Source organism: Dipodomys merriami, unplaced genomic scaffold, assembly GCF_024711535.1.
Source record: "Dipodomys merriami isolate MVZ:Mamm:240054 unplaced genomic scaffold, mDipMer1.0.p SCAF_184, whole genome shotgun sequence".
Lineage (NCBI taxonomy): Eukaryota > Metazoa > Chordata > Mammalia > Rodentia > Heteromyidae > Dipodomys > Dipodomys merriami.
The window spans coordinates 203,484-227,208 of record NW_027203204.1 but is presented as its reverse complement, the minus strand read 5'-3'; the positions used below and the strand labels follow the sequence as shown (position 1 = coordinate 227,208).

Sequence of the window (23,725 nt, the reverse complement as noted above, 5' to 3'; positions counted from 1 at the left end):
TGCTGGGTGTTCTGACAGCTCAGAAACTCTATTCTTTGTGTCTGAGCATCCTGCCCAGCTTCTAAGTTCCTGAGGCCTCAAGTCCTGTCTGGCCATCTTCAGCAGCCAACATGGCAGAGTCCCTCCACTTTAGCTGCCCCTAACACACACACACACACACACACACACACACACACACACACACACACACACACACACACACACACACACACACACACAACACACACACACCCAAACACACACACATACACACCAGACCCTTTTTACTCCTGCCTACTCTTTCTTACTTCAGGGCCTTTGCATATGCTCTTCCCTTGGCCAACATGGCCTTTCCTCCTGTTAGCCATCTGTCAAGCTTCTGCTCATTTGTTATTCTAGTGTTTCCCTTGTTGAAGTCATCCCTGGTTCCAGCCCCATGACTGGATGCATCCCTTCTGCTCACCAAGCTCCTATTTCTTAACCAGGGAGGCAAAGTAAGGGGTAGAATTGAAATGTTTTCGTACTGGTGAGGCACTGGGGAGGTACTGAGAGAGAGGCTTAGAAGAGGCAAGGAGCCTGTGTGTTACTGGAGCAGGTGGTTTCCCATCCCTTCAGCACTTTGTTTCTGAGAGAAGTCCCCTAGCTATATGATTTTTCTGCTCTGTTAAATATAATTGTTATACTCTACATAACAGCTTATTCCATCACTTTTCTCCAATTTTATATTCATATTATAGCCATTAGCCACTGGCGGCAAGTCAATAAAAAACAAAATTTAAACTTTAGCTTCATCACACTAACCATGTTTCTAGTTCTTAGTGACCACATGTATTTAGCAGGGACTCTATTAAAAAGCCCAAATGGAGAACCTCTGAGAAAGATGCAGAAAGTTTCTGCTGCACACAAATACAATGTGTTACACACCATTTTTTCTTATTTATTGTTACTTTTTCTGAGTAATTTAGAAGCAGTTACTCTAATTTATTTTACTAGATTTCTTTTAGTAAAGCAGTTGATTTTGTGTGCCAGTAGTGGGGCTTGAACTCAAGGCATAGGTGCTGTCCTTGAGCTTTTTCACTCAAGGTTAATCTCTATGGCTTCATAGCTCCACTACCAAGCAGTTGCTTTTATATCACATTTCTGATTTTATTTCTGCTGCCTTATTACCCTAGTTCCCTTCCTGAGGATGAAAACAGATGAAAATCTATACCAGGAGGGTTATACTCCTCTCTGCCCAGGACAACCATCACTAATTGATCCCAACACTTCTATTTCCCAAGTTATTGGCAGTCTTTAGAATGTCCCTCTTCTGGGCTGGGAATGTGGTTTAGCGGTAGCGTGGTTGCCTCAGTACCTGGATTCCTCAGTATCACATACACAGAAAAAGCAGGAAGTGGCTCTGTGGCTCAAATGGAAGAGTGCTGGCCTTGAGCAAAAGAAACTCAGGGACAGTGCCTAGGCCCTGAGTTCAAGCCCCAGGACTGGCAAAATATATATATAAATAAATGAATACATACATACATACATACATACATACATAAAATGTCCCTCTTCAATATCCTGCTCTTGTCTTTGAATATCAAGCCAACTATAATGAGCTGGGGAGAGAGGATGAACACCTTGAAGAAACCATGTTAGGAAGAACACTGGGACAGGGATGTAGGATTCAGTTGCCTTGGTCTTACTGAGAATGAGAATGGTCAAGTCTCTCCCTCTTCAGTGGGGAGCTTTCTCCCTACCTCCCAGACACATGAGGCACTGCCCCTTCAGACTTTTCATTGCCCGTGCAGTGGGAATTGTCCTGCACTTGAGTCTTGGCTGTGACGGGGACCTGCTATGCTAACTTGAACCAATCGCTCAGACTCTCTACAGGATGTGTTAGTTTATCTACTAGAAATGTGGGCTGGGTCTAGGTAGGTAGAGGAGGACCTCTAGAGACATTCTGATGCTGGACCTCTGTCTTGGGGTAACAGTCACATCTAGGGACTGAACAGTGCCAACTCTGAGGAGTCATTATAGGATAGGCACCTCTTGGGCTGTGTCTTGTCTTGAGAAGAATATAAACCAGGAGCATTCTGGGTTCCTGGTATGGAATCTTTAAGACAGAAGGTCTAATCAAGAGGACCACAGGGAGGAGACCAGGCTGGTTATGGCACAGAATCCAGTGGTTCACCACCAGATCTACTGCCTGCCCCCTCCCATGTGCTCCCTCAGCACTAGGTCTACTCCCCCTTGTGGCTTCCATGGGTAAAGGCCTAAATGAGCAGTAGTATAAGTCAGTGCTTTTACAGGCCACACCTGCAAGGACATTGCTTGGTTTTGCTGAATATCACTGCTCACTTGGGCCATTGCCAAGGATCTCAATGTCTGGTGGATGTAGATCTTCTGTTATATTTGCTAAGCACTGAGTACTAGCCCTGTGCTGGCACTCATTCATATTGTCACACTTGTCATTTACAACCCTCAAGGTTGATAGTGATTGTTTATCCCCATTTGGAAGTCTCAGAGAGCTTCAGTTGTTTGCTCAATGTTGAACAGGCAGAACTCAAGACCTAGTCTGTCTGACCCAGTAGCCTACCTAGCTGTATACTCTCCTTAGAGTGAGAAATGGGATTTGATAGATAGGGGTGTGTGTGTGTGTGTGTGTGTGTGTGTGTGTGTGTGTGTGTGTGTGTGTGTGTGTGTGTGTGTGTGTGTGTGTGTGTGTGTGTGTGTGTGTGTGTGTGTGTGTGTGTGTGTGTGTGTGTGTGTGTGTGTGTGTGTGTGTGTGTGTGTGTGTATGTATGTGTATAAAGTCTATCCTCAATGCATTTAGAATCCAGCACAACTTGGAGGGCAGCTTGGGAGCCTGGAGAGAGCCCTAGTTTGGAGGTTCTGACTCTGTCACTTGCTGATTTTGAGACCCTGAGTGGATACCTAGAGTGAGTCATTTCTTCTCTGAGTCTTGGTTTCCTCATCTGTGGGATACAAGTGAGATTAATATGAGTTGATGAGAAACTAAAAAGGAAATGTTGCAGAGGTGAAATCCATTGCTAATTGTAAAGCATGGAAAACCGTATCTCCTCCCCCAACAGCTGAAGCCTAGCACATCCTGGTGCATCCCTCCTCCCACCCCCAAGGCTTTGATGCCCAGAATATCATTCTTCTTTGTCAGCCCCATCACTTAGACTCAGGGAGAAATTTGATGAGAAAAGCTACCTTTTCTAGTTTGTTCCACAATCCCCAGTGCTCTGTGGAACATTAGTAAATCTATTTTTCTGGACCACCAGCTATAGTTGACCCATTTATGTTTTTTTTCTTCCTAGCTGTCTTCTGGGGAGACATTGCTTTGGATGAAGATGATCTGAAGTTATTTCACATTGACAAGGCCCAAGACTGGACTAAGCTATCAGAAGAAGAAATGGGACATAACACTGGTAAGTACTGGTCCCTTCTTATGACCAGCATGGGAGCCATGAGGGGCTCCAGTAGGGAAGGTCCAAATCAGCTGATCCTTTGAAGAAAATCTCCAGCTGGGCGCTAGTGGCACAAATCTGTAATCCTAATCAGAAGTCTGAAATCTGAGGATCTTGGTTCAAAGCCAGCCTGAGCTGGAAAGTCCATGAGACTCTTATTAACCACCAGACTCCAATTAACCACCAGAAAAACAGATGTGGCTCTGTGGTTCAAAGTGGTAGAGCACTAGTCTTAAGCAAAAAGAGCTTAGGGACCATGCCCAGGCCCAGAGTTCAAGCCATGATCGATGCACCCCCACCCCAAAAAAATCTCCACTTATCTCTTTATGCAGGGTCCAGGCTGGAGCCAGTGGTTGGTTTTTCAGTCTTTGGCCTGGGGTCAGGCTCATGGCAGACTGGAAAGAATTTCTGAGTGAGCTGACAATAATGTGAATGACGCCTATGGGGAGGTATTTGTCTCTTGGGCTCTTATGCATTTATTTTGTCCACAAGTCAAGAGACTCCTAACCCTTAGTCTCCCCCTCCCCTTGCTTGAGATGAACAGGCATGAGACTGGCCCCCTCCCTGTCCACTGGGTTCACTGACCTTGTGGTCATCCTCAGAAGCAGTCCAAGTTGCTGATTGCGGGAGTTGATGTCCTCACATGGGCATCAGCTTGTCATTTGGTGACTGAGGTTCCCATGTACCTGCAGACCTCTTTTCACTATCCCTTCCTTTCTTTTTTTGGGGGGGAGGGTCTGGTCGTGGGGCCTGAACTCTGGGCCTGGGCGCTGTCCCTCAGCTCTTCAGCTCAAGGCTAGCGCTCTACTACTTGAGCCACAGCGCCACTTCTGGCTTTTTTCTTTTTGCTTATGTAGTGCTGAGGAATCAAACCCTGGGCCTCAGGCATGCAAGACAAGCGCTCTACCACTGAGCCACCTTCCTAGCCCCCCTTCCTTTCTTTTGAAGCATCTTGAGCACTTTTCATGGGCCAACTGAGTGAAGGAGGAAAGAGGATGGCCTTATTTCCTAGGAGGCCTTTGCACCAGCCGCCTGGTTTGATCTGTTCAAACTCTAATAACTTCTTCTCCTAGTTTCAGTTTTCCTATTTACAAAACGGGGATGAAACCAACACTCACTCCATCAAGGTTCCGGGGATTACTGCAAAGGAAGCAGGCTGGCCCAGTGCCTGGCATGTAACATCTCAGGAAATGGCACATATTGAAATGAGACACTCTTATGGCAAATGTGTAATGAATACAGAATGGACGGGAGGAGAGAAATAAATGGTGAAGCCTGCCCTGGCACTGTGTGAATGGGCATTCTCACACTGTGTCATGAAGGATGAGTAGGAGTTCTGAGTGGAGGCAAAACAGGTGCAAAGGCAGGGTATATGTGAGGGAACCGAAGTACAATGTGGGCCCATGGAAGGTGCCCTTTTGAGGTGGGCTGTGGCAGGACATATGTAGAGAGGCTGGCTGGGACAGCCTCTTATCTTGGTTTATCTACCAAGCCAGTGACCTTGGGCTTTACCTGGGGGCTTCAGACTTCTAAGGTTTCTGAATAGGAATGTGACTTTTTGAGCTTGAACTTGGGAGTCTACCACTTTGCATAACCCACTCACTAAGTGCCTTAGGGTACTGGCTTCCTGGTTGTCTGCTTGTGGAGAGCAGTGGGGGACAGGGGTGCAGGGGGTCTTAGACACGCATCCCTCAGTTGGTGACATGCAAGAATGTGAAGATGAGAGACAGGAAGGTGCCCAGAGTAGTCCATTATGAGGAATGATTGCGGCTAGAGAGGTCAGGCTTCAGAGATCCCTATGGGGGTTGGTGGATAAGAGACTACAGTTGTGGGAGGTCGGGGGAGCCCTTGCCAGTGCCTGGTGCCTAGCAGGGAGGTTTAGAAATCATTATGTATACCAGATCTTTTTCTCCTGTGGTATTTGGGTTTATGACTAGCATTTCTTAGAATTTTGAGGTCTCTTCTGTGTGGTTTGAAACGTACATTTGAGTTGTAAATGAAGTCACCACACTTAAGTGAGCACCATGGTAAGGAGGCATCTATTCATGAATCCACCATGCTCTCTCACCACAGTCTTCCTCAGCTCTTCCCAGAGGCCTAGACAAGATCACCTTCACTGCACCCTGAATGCTTACAATGGCTTTTAGACACTTTTAAAAAACAGTATTATTCAAACATAGTGAACTTTACATATCTTAAACATGCAGCGTGACAGATGCTTATATACATACACACCCTTGTAACCATCACCTGGGCCAAGGTATGGAACATTCCAGATTCTCCCAGGCTCCAGAGATTCCTGTTGATCCTCCTAGTTAGTGGTTACCTCAAAGTAGCCACAGTCTGATCTCCATCCGTGTGGGAACAGCATCCTATGGAATGCTCTTTGGTGTTTGTCTGTTTTCCCTTGGCTCCATGACTATGAAATTTACCCATGGTGCTGTGTGGGGCCAGATTCCTTTCTCTACTTGTAGTATTCTGTGCTACATACTCAGCTTGGGTCTCACCACAGGTGGGCCAGTACCTTGAACCCAGAAGACATTGGCAACATCAGTAGAGAGAGAAGATGGAGGTAGGCAGAGATTGCACACCTTGGAGCCTTCTCCCAGGACCTAAGAGGAGATCAGGACTCCATAGGAAAACATATACTCAGTGTTTCATCCTTCCCAACCTCCAAAAGCTTTTTTTTCCCCAGTGTGTTTTTAGAGCAAGATGATTTTTATCCTGATTGCTTCTCTCTGAAGGTCAATAGTACTCTGCATCCAGCTAGACTGTTATTTTATTTTCAGAATGGGAATCTCTTTTATTATTTTTGATGATTAAACTAATACTGCTTGTTAAAAAAAACACAGAAAAAGCTAAAGACTCATAATTGTAGAAAGTGGAAAGAGAAAAATCCCCCATTACTCAGCCCTGGGGATTCCTAGCATTATCTGTGTACTGGATTCCTTCCTGTCTTCATGTGTTTAGGCTGTGTATTCAAATATATACATACATATACACACACACATACATACATACATACAGATAGATCTCCGCCCATCAACTATCTATCACCTATCTATCTATTTTGTTAAAAAACATGAAAAAGATTTTTACAATCATGTTTTGCTTAATATTACACCCTGTTTCATCCTGGACATCTTTTAAAAATCTCTTTTGTTATTATTGGGGAGTTGGATTGCAATTCCGATAAGTCAGATTATGAGTATGCTGCTCCTTGAGCAATGTCACCTCTTTCTTCCTTTCCCCCACTTCCCCCCTCCTATGTCTACTCACAAGTTACATAGCTCACTTTTGTAATTAATACAAAATTGACTACATTTTCTCACCCTTCCTCCTTCCAACCCTATTCTCTTTTAATTCTCTCCCGCCCCCCAAAAACATGTTTGCATTTCCTGGAATTTGTTTTAATAAATAGTACTTTATTTGTTCAGGGAAGTTATGCCTTTGGATTCCTCCCCTTCATATACCCTGCTTTAGTCATTTTGTGTGTAAATGCATTGATCCCCGTATATGTTATAATGTCCAGTAGTGTTTTTTTAGATCTAGTTTCCACATATGAGAGAAAACATGTGCTGTTTGTCTGAGCTTGCTTACTTTACTTCACATGATTTGCTCTAAGTCCATCCATTTCTCTGTAAATGACATATTATCCTTTCTAATGGATAAGTCAAAGTCCATTGTGTGTGTATACATACACACATATATATACATATATATAGTATATATGTATGTATGTATCACATCCACTTACCTATTACCAGGCATCTGAGCTGTTGCCATAACTCTGCAACAGTGAACATAGATGTGCAAGTGTGTTTATGGTATATTGACTTATAATGCTCTAGGTAGATGCTCAAGAGTGGTTTGGGTGGATCATAGAGTAGTTCTAAGTTTGGTTTTTGAGGAATCTCCAAACCATCCTCCGGAGTGGTTTCACTAGTTTATATTTCCACCAATAGTGGAAAGGGTTCCCTTTCCTCTGCATCCCCACCAGCATTTGTTATTGTTTGAATTCTCCATGTTGGCCCATCTTACTGGGATGAAATGGAATCATTATGTTGTTTTGATTTGCACTTCCTTTATGGTGAGGAGATGTTGAACATTTCCTCATGTGTTTATTGGCCATTCTTACCTCTTCTTAGAAGTCTCTGTTTACCTCCTTTGCCCATTCATTGATGGGTTTATTAATTTGAGGGGAGTTAGTTTCTTGTGTTCCTTGTATATTTTGGATATTAAGCCCAGTCTGTTGGCTGTCTTTCTACTTTAGTAAATATGTCCTTTGCTGTGCAAAAGCTTTTTAGTTTCATGTAATCCTTTTGCTGGACATTTTTTATGCAGTGTATCATGGTCTTATTATCTTAATAACAGTAGTGCTCCGTATATAACTGTCACACTTTAACTAAGCCCTTGCATGTGGACATGAACTGTATTTCTTTTTTCTCTATTGGTTTTTCTTGTTAGATCTGATGCTGCTGGGGGATTGGCCAAGTGGTAGAGTGCTTGCCTGTCAAGGGGGAGGCACTGAGTTCAAGCCTCAATACCGCAAAAAAACACAAACAAAAATGAAAAGAACTAATGGTTCTGGAAAGAACTTTGTACACAGACCTTTAAACTTCTTGATTTTTAACAAGTATAAGCTAAAAGAGAAGCACACTTTACCTTTTCTTCCTATACCTGAATATGTGCAAGAGTCATTCTCAGATGTGAATCATCTCATTTGCAAGCTGTGGTAAGCACTTCTGTATCCTTTCCTTGGAGGCTAGAATGGGAGATCCAGCAGAGAAGGCTGAAGTCCTTGCAAAGGGAACGTGAGGGAGAGACCTAGTCAGCTGTAGAGTTCCCCCCTCCCATCCTCAAGCTTCCTATCCTGTCTGTCCTGTGAACCTACAGGTACTTTCCTGGCTGTGGAATGAAATGGCGTCATTTGATGTGCAGGATGGCCAGCCAGCCTCATTTCCTAGAGGTGTCCATATTCCAGATTCACTCACTTGCAGAATTGGAACCAGAGCCTATGTTTCCCTGCTCCCAGATGATCTTCCTGATAATTTTACAACCATTATAATGGGTAGAATAGCATTTCTATCAAATCATATCTCCTGGAACCTCAGACTATAGCCTTTGAAGACAGGGTCTTTACCAATCTCAATACTTAAGGATCTAGAGTATTTAGGAAAATCCAATGACTAGAGTCCTTATAAGAAGAGAGGACACAGAGAGACACAAAGGGGAAGGCCATGTGAAGATGAGAGAAAATTGGAGGGACGCAGCTGCAAGCCAAGGATACCAAGGACTGTCAGGAGCTACCAAAGCTAGGAAGAAGCAAAGGTAGATTCTTCCGTAGGTCATTCAGAGTCTGTAGCCCTTCCACTAACTTGATTTCAGACTTTTAGCCTCCAAAATAAAGAGATTTGTTGTTTTATACCAACCAGTTTGTGGTAATGTGTGTGGCTGACCTGGGAATCTAATAATTTTCTTCTTTTGCCCTTTTCAGTAGCTCCCATTGCTTATCAAGAATATCCCTTAGTCTGGCTCCCAAGGCCCTGCCTGCTTAGTCCACAGCCCACAGACTGCCTTCCCTCTTCTACTGTCCAGCCAAAGGTGATGACATCGTGTCTGTCCACACCCTTTGCTTCCTTTCTTCCAGCCTTCTGTTCCAGCTGCTGTCTCTGCTCAAAGTCCCCATTCTACAGACAAAGTAATTAAGGCCAGAGGAAGCTGATGATTCATCCACAGCTCTCCAACAGGGTGTATTCGTGACACCTCTTTCCTCAGCCAGCTGCCAGCTGTGGTTGACAGAGCTGGGGAAAGTAGTGTCATTTGGGACTTGGGATGGAGATAGCCCTTTGTGCCCCAATCTCTCTCTCCTCCTCTCTTTTCTTCTCTCCTCTCCCTTTTCCCCTCTCCCCTAACTGTTCCCTCCTGCTGCAGATTATTGGGGCTTGAACTCAGAGCCTGGGTGCTGTCCCTTACCTTTTGCCCTCAAGGCTGGTGGTGTATCACTTGAGTCACAGCTCTACTTCTTGCTTTCACTTTCCTGCCCAGGCTGGCTTCAAACTGTGATCCTCAGATTTCAGCCTCCTGAGTAGCTAGGATTACCAGTGTGAGCCGACCATGCTCAACTTACCCCATTTTCTCATGAGTCCCTTCCTTTGCTCTTGGAGCTGCCAAGGGGTTGATGAGGGGGCAGCACTGAATGTGTGTGGGGTAAGGCAGCAAGTGCATGCCCTTCAGAGAGAGAAAGTCTTTCTGTATGCGCTTTGCTTGCCTTACTGAGAGAAGAATGGGGGCTCTGGGCAGGCATGGGCCAAGCTGCTCTGTGAATGGGACCCTTGAATGAACATTGCAGAGTTTCCTAAAGCTGCTAATCGGATTAGCTGTGTAGTGAAGGAAGTACTTAGCAGGAGATACACAGGGACATGCACACAGGCACACACACACTTTCCAACCTTCTGGGATCCTCTCCAGTGTGGTTGGGATAGCCTGACACCCCACTTCCGGCTTCTTAAACACCTCTCTTCTAAACAACCAAGCTGTGCAGAGCCCCTGGAGCTGATGCTTTAGATTTTTGTTTGTGTCTTCCCTAAAAGAGCTGAGGAAGCTAGTACCACACATTCTCATCTTTGAAAACATACCAAGAAAGGAAATCTTGTCTTGCCGTTATCTCTGGATAATGGATCTGATCTCTTGATCTCTATAATGAGGACTCTGAAAGGGGAAACAGTTTTAATTACTTATTGGCTCCGTTGGAAGCTGACGCTTCCCACCTCTTCTATTCTAAGCTACTGGGCCATGTCCATCTCTATTTAAGAAGCCAACCTTGCTCTAAATCCTTGCTTCCTCAACTCCTGCCATCTGTGCAGAGCATCTACATAACACCAATAGTTTGTCATCTGGGTTCACAATAAAAAATGAGCAGGAAAGACTCCAAGACATAACTTTGGATTGCTTATGTCCTCTCTCATGGCAGCATCCCTGAGTCATGAGCCTCTTTGGCTATTAGATTTCCTCTTCCTACTCTTAACTACGGCTTTGAACAGTTGTGCAGGGTAACCTCACCTGGTCTCTGTGTTCCCTTTCAAATAGAATGGCTTCAGAGATCTCATTCTTATTTTCAAGCCAGCTTGACCCTCATGTTTGAGACTACAGAAAAGACCAAAGACTATTAATACCTAATCATCTGAAGACATCTACATGTAAATGCTCCAAACAGGGAGCTCTGATTCCAGGGCTCTGTTTTTCAAGGCTTGGGGGTTTAAAGAGAGAGACCCAATATATCTGTTCTTTGTCATGATGTTAGCTTGAGACTCTTGAGAGAACTTGTAGATGTGATGTTTCAAGCAGCCCCATTGCCAGAATGTGATTTCTCAGCCTCTTATCCCAGGGACAGTCCCCAAACTGTGTAGACATGGCTTCACAATTTCATGAATTTTTTTGCTGGGGTGAGGGTGCTGTTAACACATATCCACGTGGGAAATGGGTCACTGGGTGGCTCTCTGGGACACACTGTAGAAGGAATGGTGTCCTGAGTGTGTGAATACATGCCAGGTAGATTTCCTTCTGGGCAGGTCACTGGATTTAGGTCTGTCTTCTTCCACACCAGACTGCCAAGTGCAATCTCTGAGCCATTGGGGTTCTCTGCTGCTAGGACCTCTGGTTTGGGAAGCTGGAGAGAGACAAGAGACTACTAGGGAGCTCTTCTCCTCATCCCTATTCCTTCCTCTGCCATCCCAAGAGCTAAATGAGGAGGGGCCTGCAGAATAAAAGTCTCCATGGCTTCTTTACTCTTGAATATGTGACATTTAACATTTCGACTTAAGTGACTGATGGACATTACAAGTGTTGAGAAAATGGCCTGTCTACATGTCTTCATGTACACATACACATTTTTGTTTGCAATTTCAAGGGGTATAGCTACTCTGTGGGTCTCAGGTTGTAAAATTCTGGCCATGACCTCTCTTCTCTGTGTGCTTCCATGCTGTTGGAAATATTCACTTGGGCAACAAGGGCCCTGGAGAAGGGCTGTGTGGAGAGACAGGGGTGTTGGAGTAGCAGGCCTGGGCTTGCATCTCCAGTTCTGCATCTATTAGCGGTGGAACTCAGGCTACTTCATTCCTTACTTATAAGATGGATGTAATACTAGTCTTATAGGTGGGATCAAATAAGTTTGGCAGGTGAAGCATTATTGTAGGGTCTGCTATGGAATACCATAATACTGTACCACTCCATGGTAGTCCCTTTAATAGCTGCTTTGTCTTCTTCTTTTTCTCTGTGGTCCCCTTCTATGTCCCAGACCCTCTCCAAATGCCTGGGTTTGTTAGAATTCCTTACATTACCAACTAGAACCTTCAAGAAACGCTGAACTGGGCCTGTAATAACATGCTCTGGTCATATCCTTGGATTTGATCCCAACCAGCACAGAAGAAATATCTGTATTAGTATCCCCCCCCCAAATATTTGTCTTGTTCTGGATCAAATTCTAGGGTCACAAAGTTGTCCAGGAAGAGATCTGAAAACTGATTAGATGTTGGATCCTCTTTTAATATAAAGCATAATTGCCATACATATGTGTTAACTACAGATTACTTTGTTTATATGATCTCATTTAGGAACTGTTAATACCTAGAGGTGTGAGAATCAGTGTTCATACTGAGTGTTTATGATCACATAACTAACTTATTGGTGGAGCTAACATTAAAACTTTGCTCTATTGCATGTCAAGTGTGTATATTACTTCTAGAAGCAGCCACTAGCATTACCACTAATCTTGTTCCCTTGAGCTACTTTTAACCATCAAGGGTGATGGTAAAAGGAAGGATGAGGACCTCAGGCCTGTAGGAGATACCCTGATCCTGCCCTCAATCCTCCTCACCTTGTGTTCAGCACCCGCCTTTCTCCATTGACAGCACTTTGGTCTTGGCCCTTCTTCTTTAGTTCCAACATCAGAGTGGGCACACAGATGTCAAGCAATTGTGAACTGTGGATCCCAGGTGCTAATTGAATCTTACAAAGGGCTCAGAATACTATGGTGGCACCTTTCTCCTTTGTGTCTCCGATATATTAGGCCTGTTTGCTTGAATGTGTGATGCCTCAGACCCTCATTAGAAATGGGCACTAGCTCAGCGAAAACTCTCAGGCTCAGAGTAGAGCCCGGGGGTTAGGTGGGCCCACTGCTGCATGCTGGGCTGTCTGAAAAGGGCATCGTTTAGCTGTGTGGCAAGTAGCTTCTCTTCTCAGTTCTTACTACAGATTCCCAGATGGAAAGAAAGCATGGTCATCAGGATGTCTCTGAGCCAGAGAGAACATCCTACTCACTCCTACAGGGCTCCAGACCCACAGCAGTCCCATTGACTGTCCATTCTCATCCTCTGTCCTGAGACTTCTCCTGGGCCCTTCCAGTGAAAGACTTGGTACCCACCTGCTTGACTCCTTGCCTGGCTTCTACCCTGTCCTCTCGCATGTACTCCATAGTCTGCTGCCTCTCACTTCTCTCCCTCTTTCTTTCTTTGTGAGACTCTTCTATGCCTAGCACCAAGGCTGTAGCTTTATCCGTCTGTTTGTTGTTGTTTGGGTTTTGGTCCTGAGGTTTAAACTCAGGGAACTGGGTGATATACTTGGGGTTTTTTTTGTTTTTTTTTTTGAGCCACAGGTCTGTTTCTGACTTTTTGATGATTAATTGGCATTAAGAGTCTCACAGCTTTTTCTGCCTGGGCTGAGTTGGAACTACAATCCTCAGATCCCAGCTTCTTGAGTAGCTAGGATTACAGGAGCGAGCCACTGGTACCCAGTAGGAGACTGTTATAATGACAGAAGTGATTATTGTGCTTTGAGAACACTGGAGGAATGCAAGCAGGCTGGAAGGGCAGGCCCTGAGACCAGAATCCCTGTATGGGGTGGGGCATCCTCCTCTGACCTCCCCAAAGCAGACAGAACTCATACCTGGAGGGAAGGCCTCAGGAACCACTGTCATCTAGGCAAGGAGTTGGCACTGGTGACTTCCCTGGGATAGGGGTAGGAGTGGGATCCAGAGACCCAAGCAAATAGCACCAGCGAGATTTAGCGGGCTTCTAGTTCTAAGCTGACAGTACAGAAGAACAGGACAAGAGGTCTCTGGGTCTTGAGGGAAGTAGGGGTTAGAGGGAACATGGGCAGAAAGCCAACCTGGGTTAATAAGATAGAGACAAGTTTCAGAAATAAAGCAAAAGTCCACAGTTCAAAATCAGAGCCAGACCAGAGGCAAGGGTAAGCTCATTATGTGTGGAGTCCAAAGTGTTTAAATCCCTCAGCCAGGGTCAGGGCCAGCCCCTGAGCCAGCACAGGGCTAGCCTGAGGACAGCGGTCAGCAGGTGCTTCAGGGCAGGGACTGCAGCACCGGAACCAGCAAGGCCTGGCAGTTACTCCATCTGTGATGTTTTTAATTTAGCAAGATGATTTGAGATGATAAAGAGGAATCTGATAAACACACATCTGCTCTTTGGGAAGGAAGGAAGAAGGCAACATAAGGATTCTATCATTTCATTCTCTGGGGCCTCATTCAGGCCTGACTTACACCTTGGATTGAAGCCAGAGTTCACTGAGAACTTGAAACATGGGGAAAAGCACATTTACCTTTGAGTTATCTTTATTACGACCATGTCTGTTAGAGTTTGGAGGAGTAGAACCAATACTTCACCTGGAGCTATGGTGGGTGCAGAGAGGAGGGGAGCAGATTTTTTCAAGTATCCATCAAACCTGAATCCCAATTAGAAGAAGAGCTTGAGAAGCTGGGACAAATGAGTGGTTAGTGCCTGACATTATAGCCAAGGTTGTCTTAATGGTGAGATCTAGAACCCACGCAAGATGGCGCATGTAGAAGAATTTATCCTAAGACTCCATGCTCATGGCCATCTGAGTGCAAATCAGAGGAGAGCCGGGCACTTGGTGTTTGGGCAAAGACTTAGAAAGGAAAGAATAAGATTGATTTCTACTCTTGGGGACACAGAATGTCTTTTTTTCCCTCTTTTTTCTTTTTTTGTTTGTCTTTTGTCTTTTCTTCCTGCACCTACCCCAATGTGGCCACTATACCTGAGTCTACATCATGATCTCTTAGGGAGCGTTGCCTGTGGTTCTTACACCTGTGCTGGGGCCATGGAAGATTGAGAGTGAAAGAGAAGTCCAAGGGAAGGAGTTATAAAGTAAATCAAGCAAAAGGGTAAAAATAAGACTTCTCTTGGGGGGAAGGGATGGGTGGGTGAATTGACCTTTGAGGCGGCCTGGCTTATTTTAGGATTAACCTGGCTTTTAGGGTCAAGCCTAGTAATCCTATCCCGCTTTGCTATTCATAATGTCATTTCATGGGGAATACTTTATGAGTTCCTCTTAGTGCATGGGATTTGGGATCCCATCCACATGACAGCTGGTGACTCTGTCTACCAAAGGTCCAGTCTTTGCCTCTTGGTTTTGGCCATCCGAAAGATTATTCCTCATCTTTTCAAGCATTGTTCTTTTTATGTGTTATACAGATACCGGGGCTTGGACTCAGGACCTCATGCTCTCACTTGTCCCAGAAGAATTACATCTCTGGTTTGGCACTTTGCTGGTTAATTGGAGATAGAATCTAGAGAACTTTTCTTCCCAGGCTGGCTTCAAAAGTTGATCCTCAGCTCTTAGCCTTCACAGCTAGGATTATAGGTGTAAGCTACCAGTGCTAAGCTAAGCATCATTCTTTTGGTTTTTCTTATTCCGATTCTGCCTTTCCTCTCTGCTTTTACTGCATTGATCGAATGGGCTTCTATCCTGATTAAAATTTGAATAGTAGTTGGTATTCAAGCTAGAATAAAGTGAAATGAACCCTAAAAGACTAAAGGCTTTATATTTTTTAGGTAATTCTTCAATAAATATGTCCAGCATCCGTGGTCTAGATAAGGAAAATGTTTCTCTCGTCCTAATTAGTCAATAGTCACCCTCTAAAATTTTTGGGTTTTTTTGTTTATTATTTAGACTGAATTTTACATGTAGTTTAGGCTGGCCTTGAACTTAGGCTCCTCCTACATGTGGGATTACAGGTGTGTACCACCAGGTCTAGCATCCCAAAACCTTTTAACTTGTTATTTTACCTTTCTATTGGGACACCCCTTTGGCCTGTTATTGCTTAGTCTTTCTTAAATGGGTATTCTTTGTTACTACTGGGAACTGACTCTTGCTGAGCAAGGACCAGTTACTCAAGGATCTTCTTATTGTGTGGACATGATAATGAAAGAAATAGGCTTATGACAAAACAAGTACCACACCCTTAGCATTGTCCATGCTTGAATAGACTTAAGGAGCATCACTTCACTCTGGGGTACAATGTCTTCCTTAACTATGAAAAGAAGGACCAGGCTTTCTGAGAGCCAAGGACTGTTTTGCATGTGCTGGGGACTGTAGTCTTGGAGTCTGCCAGTCATGGGACTGGTTAGATGGCCACCATGTCTTTGGTTCAGAAGAGTCAGTTTAAATCCACCTAACCTGTGCCTTTCCACAGACCCTTTAGGGCTCCCAGGAACAATGTAGCTACATCCCTATCTCCCCTAGAAAATAATAGGCCAGATAATAATAGGCCAGATCTACAAGCATAAAGTCCAGATTGCCTTTCACAGCAGAGGGATGGGAACTGAGGGACAAGCATGTTGGACTGCAAGAGATGGAGACCCAGCTTGGGGTTACAGGTGGCCCTGCTGGTGTGAATCTGGGCTGAGGCTCCTGTCTTGCATGCATGTAGCTGACATTCAGGGGATGTAACTGGGCCTGGACAAAGCCATGTTCTTTCCTGAGCTGTTTACACTGAAGCCTGTAGGTTTCCATGGAGATCTAGAGAGAGAAAGTGAAGATGTGGTAGAGTTGCCAGGGAATCTCATTCTGTGTTCTGGTCATCTTACTTCTCTTTGGTCCTCTCCAGTGACCCTTGCTTGTCCACAGACCCTGAAGAAAAATCCCTGGCTCACCTTGATGATGAGCCTATGGACTTTGGTAGCTCCTGCTACCTCTTGTCTAACACCTTTGTCCCCAGACCTTGCCTGTCATGGGCCAAAAGTTGCCTCCCTCTCTGACAGTAGTGTTGCCCATAGGCATGACTTTCCCATCCATCCTCCAGCCCAGATATCCTAAGCCATCAGCCCACCAGCCAAATCTGGTCTGCAGATGTGTTTTGTTTGTTTTGTAGTGCTTACATTTTTTTCAATTTACTGCCAACATTTAAAAATCAGATTTCTCATAAAATCCCTGAACTCTGGCTTCTCTTGGAAAGTTGGAAGATCTGACCACACTGGTCCAGCAATCCCACATGGCAACAATCAATGGGGTTGCATAATGGGCTGAACTCTGCAGAGGCAGGTGCTCTGTGGTTTGCCACAATCCCACCATTCCCTAATCATCTTTCACACCCATTCTCTGTCACCCTGATGCATAACTTCCCTGGCTCCCAACTTCCTTCACTCTAACACACAGAGTCTCTAGCACCTGTGTGTAGCATAGCATGCCATGCTCTGGCTCTGGGTAGGGGTGGCGGGGAGGACACTGAGAAAGCAGATCAGAAACACACTGGATGTTCTTGCATGTGAGTGCTATGTCCCTGCACATGTGTTGACATCAGCATAGGTCCTCACCGCCCCAGTCACCCCAGCAGATGGGACCATATATTGTTATTAACCTCTCTGAATCAAAGGAGTCATTGTATTTTCCTGAGATGTGCTAGCACATTGAAGAATTGCTTACCTTACATCTTTTTTTAAAATATGGTTTCATTATGATTCTCCTATATCAACCTCCCACATTTAGGAATTGTAAGTACATACTACCAATCTGACATTATTTATGAAAGGTGAAGCTCCCCCCTCTCCACCTTCCTCCACAGTTCTTCCCAAACCAAGCTGAATTCTGTGTGGAAAAGGGCAAGGACAGGGCACGAAGTCCCTTGTACTCCTTCTTTCTGCTTCTCTCTGCTAGCTCCTAAAGAATATTTGTATTCTTCTCTTTCTTTTTTCTCTTTCTCTTCTCTCTGTGTGTGCATTGCACGTGTGTGTGTGTGTGTGTGTGTGTGTGTGTGTGTGTGTGTGTGTGTGTGTGTGTGTGTGTGTACTGGGGCTTAAATTTGGGGCCTCGTACTCTTGCTTGGCTTTTTTCACTCAAGGCTGGCACTCTACCACTTCAGCCACATTTCCATTTTTGGCTTTTGCTATTTAATTGGAGGTAACAATCTCACGGACTTTCATGCCTGGGCTGGCTTCAAATCCTCAATCCTCAGCCTTCTGAGTAGCTAGGATTACAGGTGTGAGCCACTGGTGCTTAGCTTTTCTCTTCCTTTGAGGATTTTCTTTCTTTGATTTCCAATTAACCTTAGTTTTCTGATTGGTTCCGTACCCCCAGCTTGGCCCTTACAAGATCCAGCTCTGCTGGCCTGGTTCACTTTTCCATCCATTCATTTTAGTTCATTTGGTCAAATGGGCAAACTAATGAGGCCTGGTGAGCCTCACAAGCATGGGCTTGTGAGCTGCTCTGTCTTACCAGATGGCTCTTCTGTAGGTTCAGACTGAGGTCTCAAGGGAGCTAGTACCCTGGTAACGGGGCATGCATTTATCCCAGTCAGTGGAAACCACACACAGCATCCAGCCCAGGCAGATGGCAGAGGCATGTGACATTTGGTTGGTACTCAAAGCCCCTTCACATCCATTATTAGAAATCACAATCAGTTCAACATCACGACAGCTCTGTGGATCACTAGATCCTCTGCCCTTTCACAGTTGAGGACTAGAGGTCAAAGGAATCAACAACAGCTTGCTGAGACACTTAGTCCATCTCACTGTGCACTGGGGGAACCTGGCCCTTCCTGCCACCTTCACCTGCCTCCTGCTGACTGGCCAGGATGGCCATCTTCCTCAAGAACGCCACCCAACTACTTCAGAACTCATGATTGATCTTGAGAGCTGGTTCATTTGCTTCTCTCTTTTGTCTTTGCAGTGATGGGAGACTTGTGGCCAGATGCTTCAGGTAATGGGTCAGCATTGGGCCCCCAGAATGGGTCTGAGGGACTACCTAGGGTTCTGGGACTCCCTAAATGAATGTCTCTGCCTCTCTTTTCTTTAGTCGATGACACAGTTTGCAGACTTTATATCTGTGAATTCTCCTACTTCTGAACTTTATTTGCAATGGGGAAATCAGTACTCACAACACTTGGTCAGACATGTGAAAGCAACAAAAACCACAGTCACCTCACTCCTATGTTCCCAGTCTAGGCAGTGTTTCAACTCCCAGACTATGCATGGCATTCTTAGGCTCTACTTAAGTGCTATAGGGGTGTTTTTATTGTTATTGTTTTTGTTTTTTTCCTTTGGTGGCTTTGTGATTTTTCATTGGTGGGTTTTATAGTGCTGTTGGTTGGGAATTCCTTGGGAAGGGATTAATAATAGATACATAATAAGGTATCTTTAAACAGACACATAAAGCAAAGATCTGAATCAGTTATTTGATGGACATATGAGTGGTGCCAGGCCCAACACTGTGTGTAACCTACTAAAGACAGAACTTTGTTGTATACAACGGCGCATTTTTCTTCCCTAGGAGCAAAGACTCAGTGTTTGTTAATGGTGTTCACAGCAACTTTCTAGAGCATAACATCTGTGAAGGATGAAAATCAACTAGCTCTTCTCTCTCTAGGATACAAAGCATCTGAGGGTTCCATTTTGTCCTGGGTGTCCCTCCTCTTTGCCCATGTTAGAACACTGGGAGGGAACACTGAGGCAGAGGATGGGGCTGGGAGTACAGCTCTCTCATCATGGCCATGGATCACATGGTGACCACAGACCAAGTATTTCACCTCCCCCAGCCCCATTTGTCCTCATCTGTTGAAAATATCAGCAAGGATAATGTTGTAATGTTACCTCAGAGAGGCAGTAGATATGAATTGAGATCATATAAGTGAGTGTTGGTCCATCTAACTCAGGTCGCCTTACCTAGTCATATTTGTAAAGCATCTGCTAAAAGCATCTCTATGGACATAAACAAGATGTTAGCATGGTCTTTGAGGAACAAATCGAACTGAAGAGGTGACACCCTGGCTTGCAAAGAATTGCAAGGCACAATGTGGCTCAGGCTGGAAGCTCCATGAGGCAGGGTCTAGGTCTAGTCTGTTTTTCTCTCCATGACACTGATACAGTGCTGATCCAGAGAGGTATCCTGTAGAAGCTTGTTGAATGGGAGAGGGGGGATTGAGACCTGAATAAGTACAGGGCCATGAAAGAGCTGTAAAGGGCGCCCAGGGAAGGGCCTCATGGAATAGGCTGAGGTAGGCCTGGAAGGGTCATGGGAGGGGCATGACATGAGGGAAGTGGCTACCTTCCTCATCAAGTCTCTGAGAACTGACCAGGGCTCTTTCTCCATCTCTGTCATGTGTGTCCCGTCACCTAACCAATGCTGCTAATTGCCCCTGTTCTCCCTCCCAATGCCCTGCCACCCTCCAGAATGTCATCTCTTCTTGCCTGGAGAACAGTGTCAGAGTCCCACAGCTTCACATCCTCCATCCTCTTCCTTCCCATCTTCCTACACCTCCAGAAAACTGGGAGCTGTTCCTGTCTAGGGACACATCCATGAAGACGAGGGCGCTTACATTTTAGCTGGTGTGGGAGAGACAGGCCATAACCTCATAAGCAAGGAAATGAGATCACTGCTGGTCAGGCTCAGTGAGCCTATAAATGGGGGTTGAAAAGACCGAAGCTCTCTCCTAGGCATGCTGCTTTTGGTCCAGTTTTTGCCCTCGGCATTTCAGGGAAGTATTTCACCAGTGTTCCATTGTTCTGTGGTCCCCCACTGCTCTCTCCTGCCATCCCGTTCTCCAACACGTGAAGACTTTGGGTTCCACTTTCCCTGATGGCTCTCTCACCCTGACCACTTCAGAAATCAGTGTTCTAGAAGCTTCTAGAAGTCCATATAAAGAAGAATTCCCTGAGGGATTCTGAAGAGTAGTTGTTTCCCTTCAGTTTCCCAGAACCCAAAAGAACCAAACCCTTGTTTTAGGGTGTGGTTGCTCAGGCGACAGTTGTTTCTGCTATTTCTGTGAGGCTGAGAGTGACCACTGCTTTCTGTTCGCCTTCCCCTCTCTCCTTTGCTCTCCTGAGTGAAACTGGGATGTGTTCTCATACCACACTAACATATTGGCTATGGGGTAGGACAGAGACAAGCTATCATTCTGTGAGTTCAGGCCAGCTCTGGGTTGAGAAAGGTTAGGGCACAGCACGTTGGGGTCTGAGGATAACTCCATTTGGAGGAGACAGAAAAGGATACAAGAGCTTGGGACCAGATGTGATAGCCCAGCACTCAAGAGGCTGAAGTGGGAGTTCTAGGCTAGCCTGGGCTACACAGTGGGTTCAAAGTCAGCTTGAGCTATATAGTAAGAACTTGTCTCAAAGAACCAGTAGCTGCTGATAAAGCTAAGTGATAGAGTAATTGGTTCAATTCCCAACACTGCACCATAATACAAACAAGCAAGTAAAATGATACAAGAGATTGATCCCTCCTAAGCTGACATGAAGAAGAAAAATCAGTAAGGCTATAAAAAAAAAAACGGTTTTTAGAACCCAGGGTTAATAAAGAATTGGAGGTTTGAAGGAGAGCTTGATTAAGAAGTTTCCCATGAGCCTCTGCAAATTCTAAGTCTCAGGGAGTAGGAGGGTTGGGTCTCAGCAGAGCCACCAGACACAGGCTGAGAGAAGGTGCCGACAGGCCCCTCTGGTTCTCACCGGTGACCCTCCCTATTGCTTCCATCTTGCCAAGGTGTGGACTCATTGTGGTTGTTTTAATCCCTGTGGCCAGAGCAGAAAACCAGAAGAAAAGGCTGGACTGCAGCTTTCCCATCTGCATAAACACAGCTATGTTTCTCGCCCATCGCAAAGAGGTTTCTCTGGCAACTCTGTGTATGTGTGTGTGCATGTGTGCGTGCGCATACACTCACGTAGGTGTACACCACCAAGTGTAAAGCACAGGCTCTCAGGCAAAATGTATGCTGTATCCTCATTGTTCTTCTTAAAATCTTTGTACCTCAAGTATGAAATAAATATTTTGAGTAAAATTTGGGAACTACCAAGACTACGTAAGAAGTGAAACTCATCTCAAAACCTGCAACCATTAGCCTGGATATTTCTATCAGTATTTCCCTATGAGTTTTCAACATGCATTCATGAGAATGCAAAATCACACTGAATTCTATTGGCATCGTATTGGGTACTATTTCTTAGCCTGTTTTGTTTTGTTTTGTTGTGTTGTGTTTTGCCTTACAGTATGATTTTTCACTTAGTAAATTCCAAAAACTGTTTAGGAGGTCATATTGTTTTCTGTTACATCACATTATATCATAATTTATTTTGCCACTCCCCTGTTAGGGATATAATTGTTATATAGTCTTACGCATTCATTTATGGATGCACATATGTATGTGTTCTGTTTTGAAATGGATCTCGACCTTCAATTCTCAATCCTCCTAGTTTCCTAAGTCCTGGGATTACAGGTATGTGCTACACAGCTGGACACAAGTCTTCTTTTATCATATATATAGAAAAGATGACTATCATTGTCTTTGTTGCCAATGAACTCAGTACAAATGCCTAGAAGTCATATATTGCCTGTTTAAAAGATTTTGATATAGGAAGTGGCGCTGTAGCTCAAGTGGTAGAGCGCTCGCCTTGAGCTGAAGAGCTGAGGGACAGTGCCCAGGCCCAGAGTTCAAGCCCCATGACCGACAAAAAAAAAAAAAAAGATTTTGATATAGCTTGCAAAGTTACTAAATAAAATGTTACCAACTTAAAATGCTCCCCCACCACGTGTGTAAGAATTCCCATCTTACATAGCACTTGCCAATATTAAATCATTTCATTAACTAATCTGGCAGCAATCATTTAACTCATTTTCCCTTTCCCTTCTGTAGCATTTTGCAATTTGGCATAGCTATAAAAGTTACTTGGCATGGAATCACTTAAGATTACACACTGATCACCATAGTAATTGCCTTGTTTGTTCCTAAATCAACCTTTTAAAGGGCTTTTGCCCTTTCATTCTGTTTTTTTTTCCTTAATGAATAATTAAAACTTCAGACACATAGTTACGTTTTGCAGTTAGTTTTCAAACAGTGGTGTGCAGGTGGTTTGTTGTTGGCCTTTCCTGGACAGCTGCACAGATGTACCTGTCCAGTTGTGAGGTAGAGGACTGGACAAGGCATGGCTTCCAGAGTCAGATTGGCCCATTAGTCAATCCTTGACTAGTGGGGGACCTATACAGCTTGTTCACTTACTCATGGACCTCAATTTTCTTTTCTGTTAAAAGAAAGGAATAAGATTAGTGAAATCTGTCTCTGTATAACTAATGTAAGCTATGAGAGAAAGAGAAAGAAAGAGAATATAATTTTGGTTATTCATAGGATTCTTGTGCATATTACTTAGAACCCTGCAAATTAAAATAACGTCCTGAGGATAAGACTCAGGCAATGCCATCCCTACCAATCAAGCTTCCGTTAGGCCCCAGCTCCAGACACACCAGGCTCCGTTTTTTCTTCCTCAGGAAAGAAATCTTCAGTTTTGGTTTGTTTGTAATCTTCCTAGGATAGATACTCCCTTATCAGTTACGCTCAAGTCAAATGTCAACTATGCAGAGAGACCTACTTTGGGCCCCATTCTCCATAAAACTGTTAAAACTGTTACAAGTGCTTAATCCTTCCAGGAAATGTCATTGTTTGTACTAATCCCCCACCTACCCTACCTAGTAAACCCCAGGCACCATGAAGGTCTTTAGGAGGTAGTGGTTGTTCACCCTGAGGACCACAGCAGTGTACTGCTGGATCAGATGCTTAGCCAAGTCAGTGAGTGGGTGTAAATGGTTTTAGAATTGTATGCTGGAGATAATTCTGTTTTCTTGAAGTGAAGTAATTTTATGCTAGATTTGTGGGGGGTGGAAGGGTTAGGTAGCAGGGCTTGAACTGAGAGCTTTGTGCTTGTTAGGCTGGCACTCTACCAGTTGAGACATGCCTCTAGCCTTTCTTGCTGGTTATTTTGAAGATGGATTCTAGATTTTTCTGTCTAGGCTGGCTGTGAACTGCCATCCCCCAGATGTCAGCTTTCTGAGGAATTAGGATGACTGTGAGTCAGTCATGACTTCATGAATTTACCATACTGTGTGATCAAGCAAGGTTGCTTTACTCACCTGGAGAGAATTCCAACTTCTCCATTCAGTGTGTGTGCTCTCAGCCTCAGTTTCCCTGAATATAAAATGGGACCAGTCCCCTTTGCAGGTGT

General features: G+C 44.6%; 1 protein-coding gene across 1 annotated transcript in view; it reads left to right on the top strand.

Moving 5' to 3' along the window:
- Nucleotides 1-23,725, top strand: part of LOC138830113 (tolloid-like protein 2) — a 110,509-nt gene that overhangs the window by 18,265 nt on the left and 68,519 nt on the right. Inside the window, exon 2 of the mRNA XM_070026513.1 lies at nucleotides 3,285-3,395. Coding sequence (XP_069882614.1) covers nucleotides 3,285-3,395 — 111 coding nt within the window. The remainder of the gene's footprint in view (nucleotides 1-3,284; nucleotides 3,396-23,725) is intronic.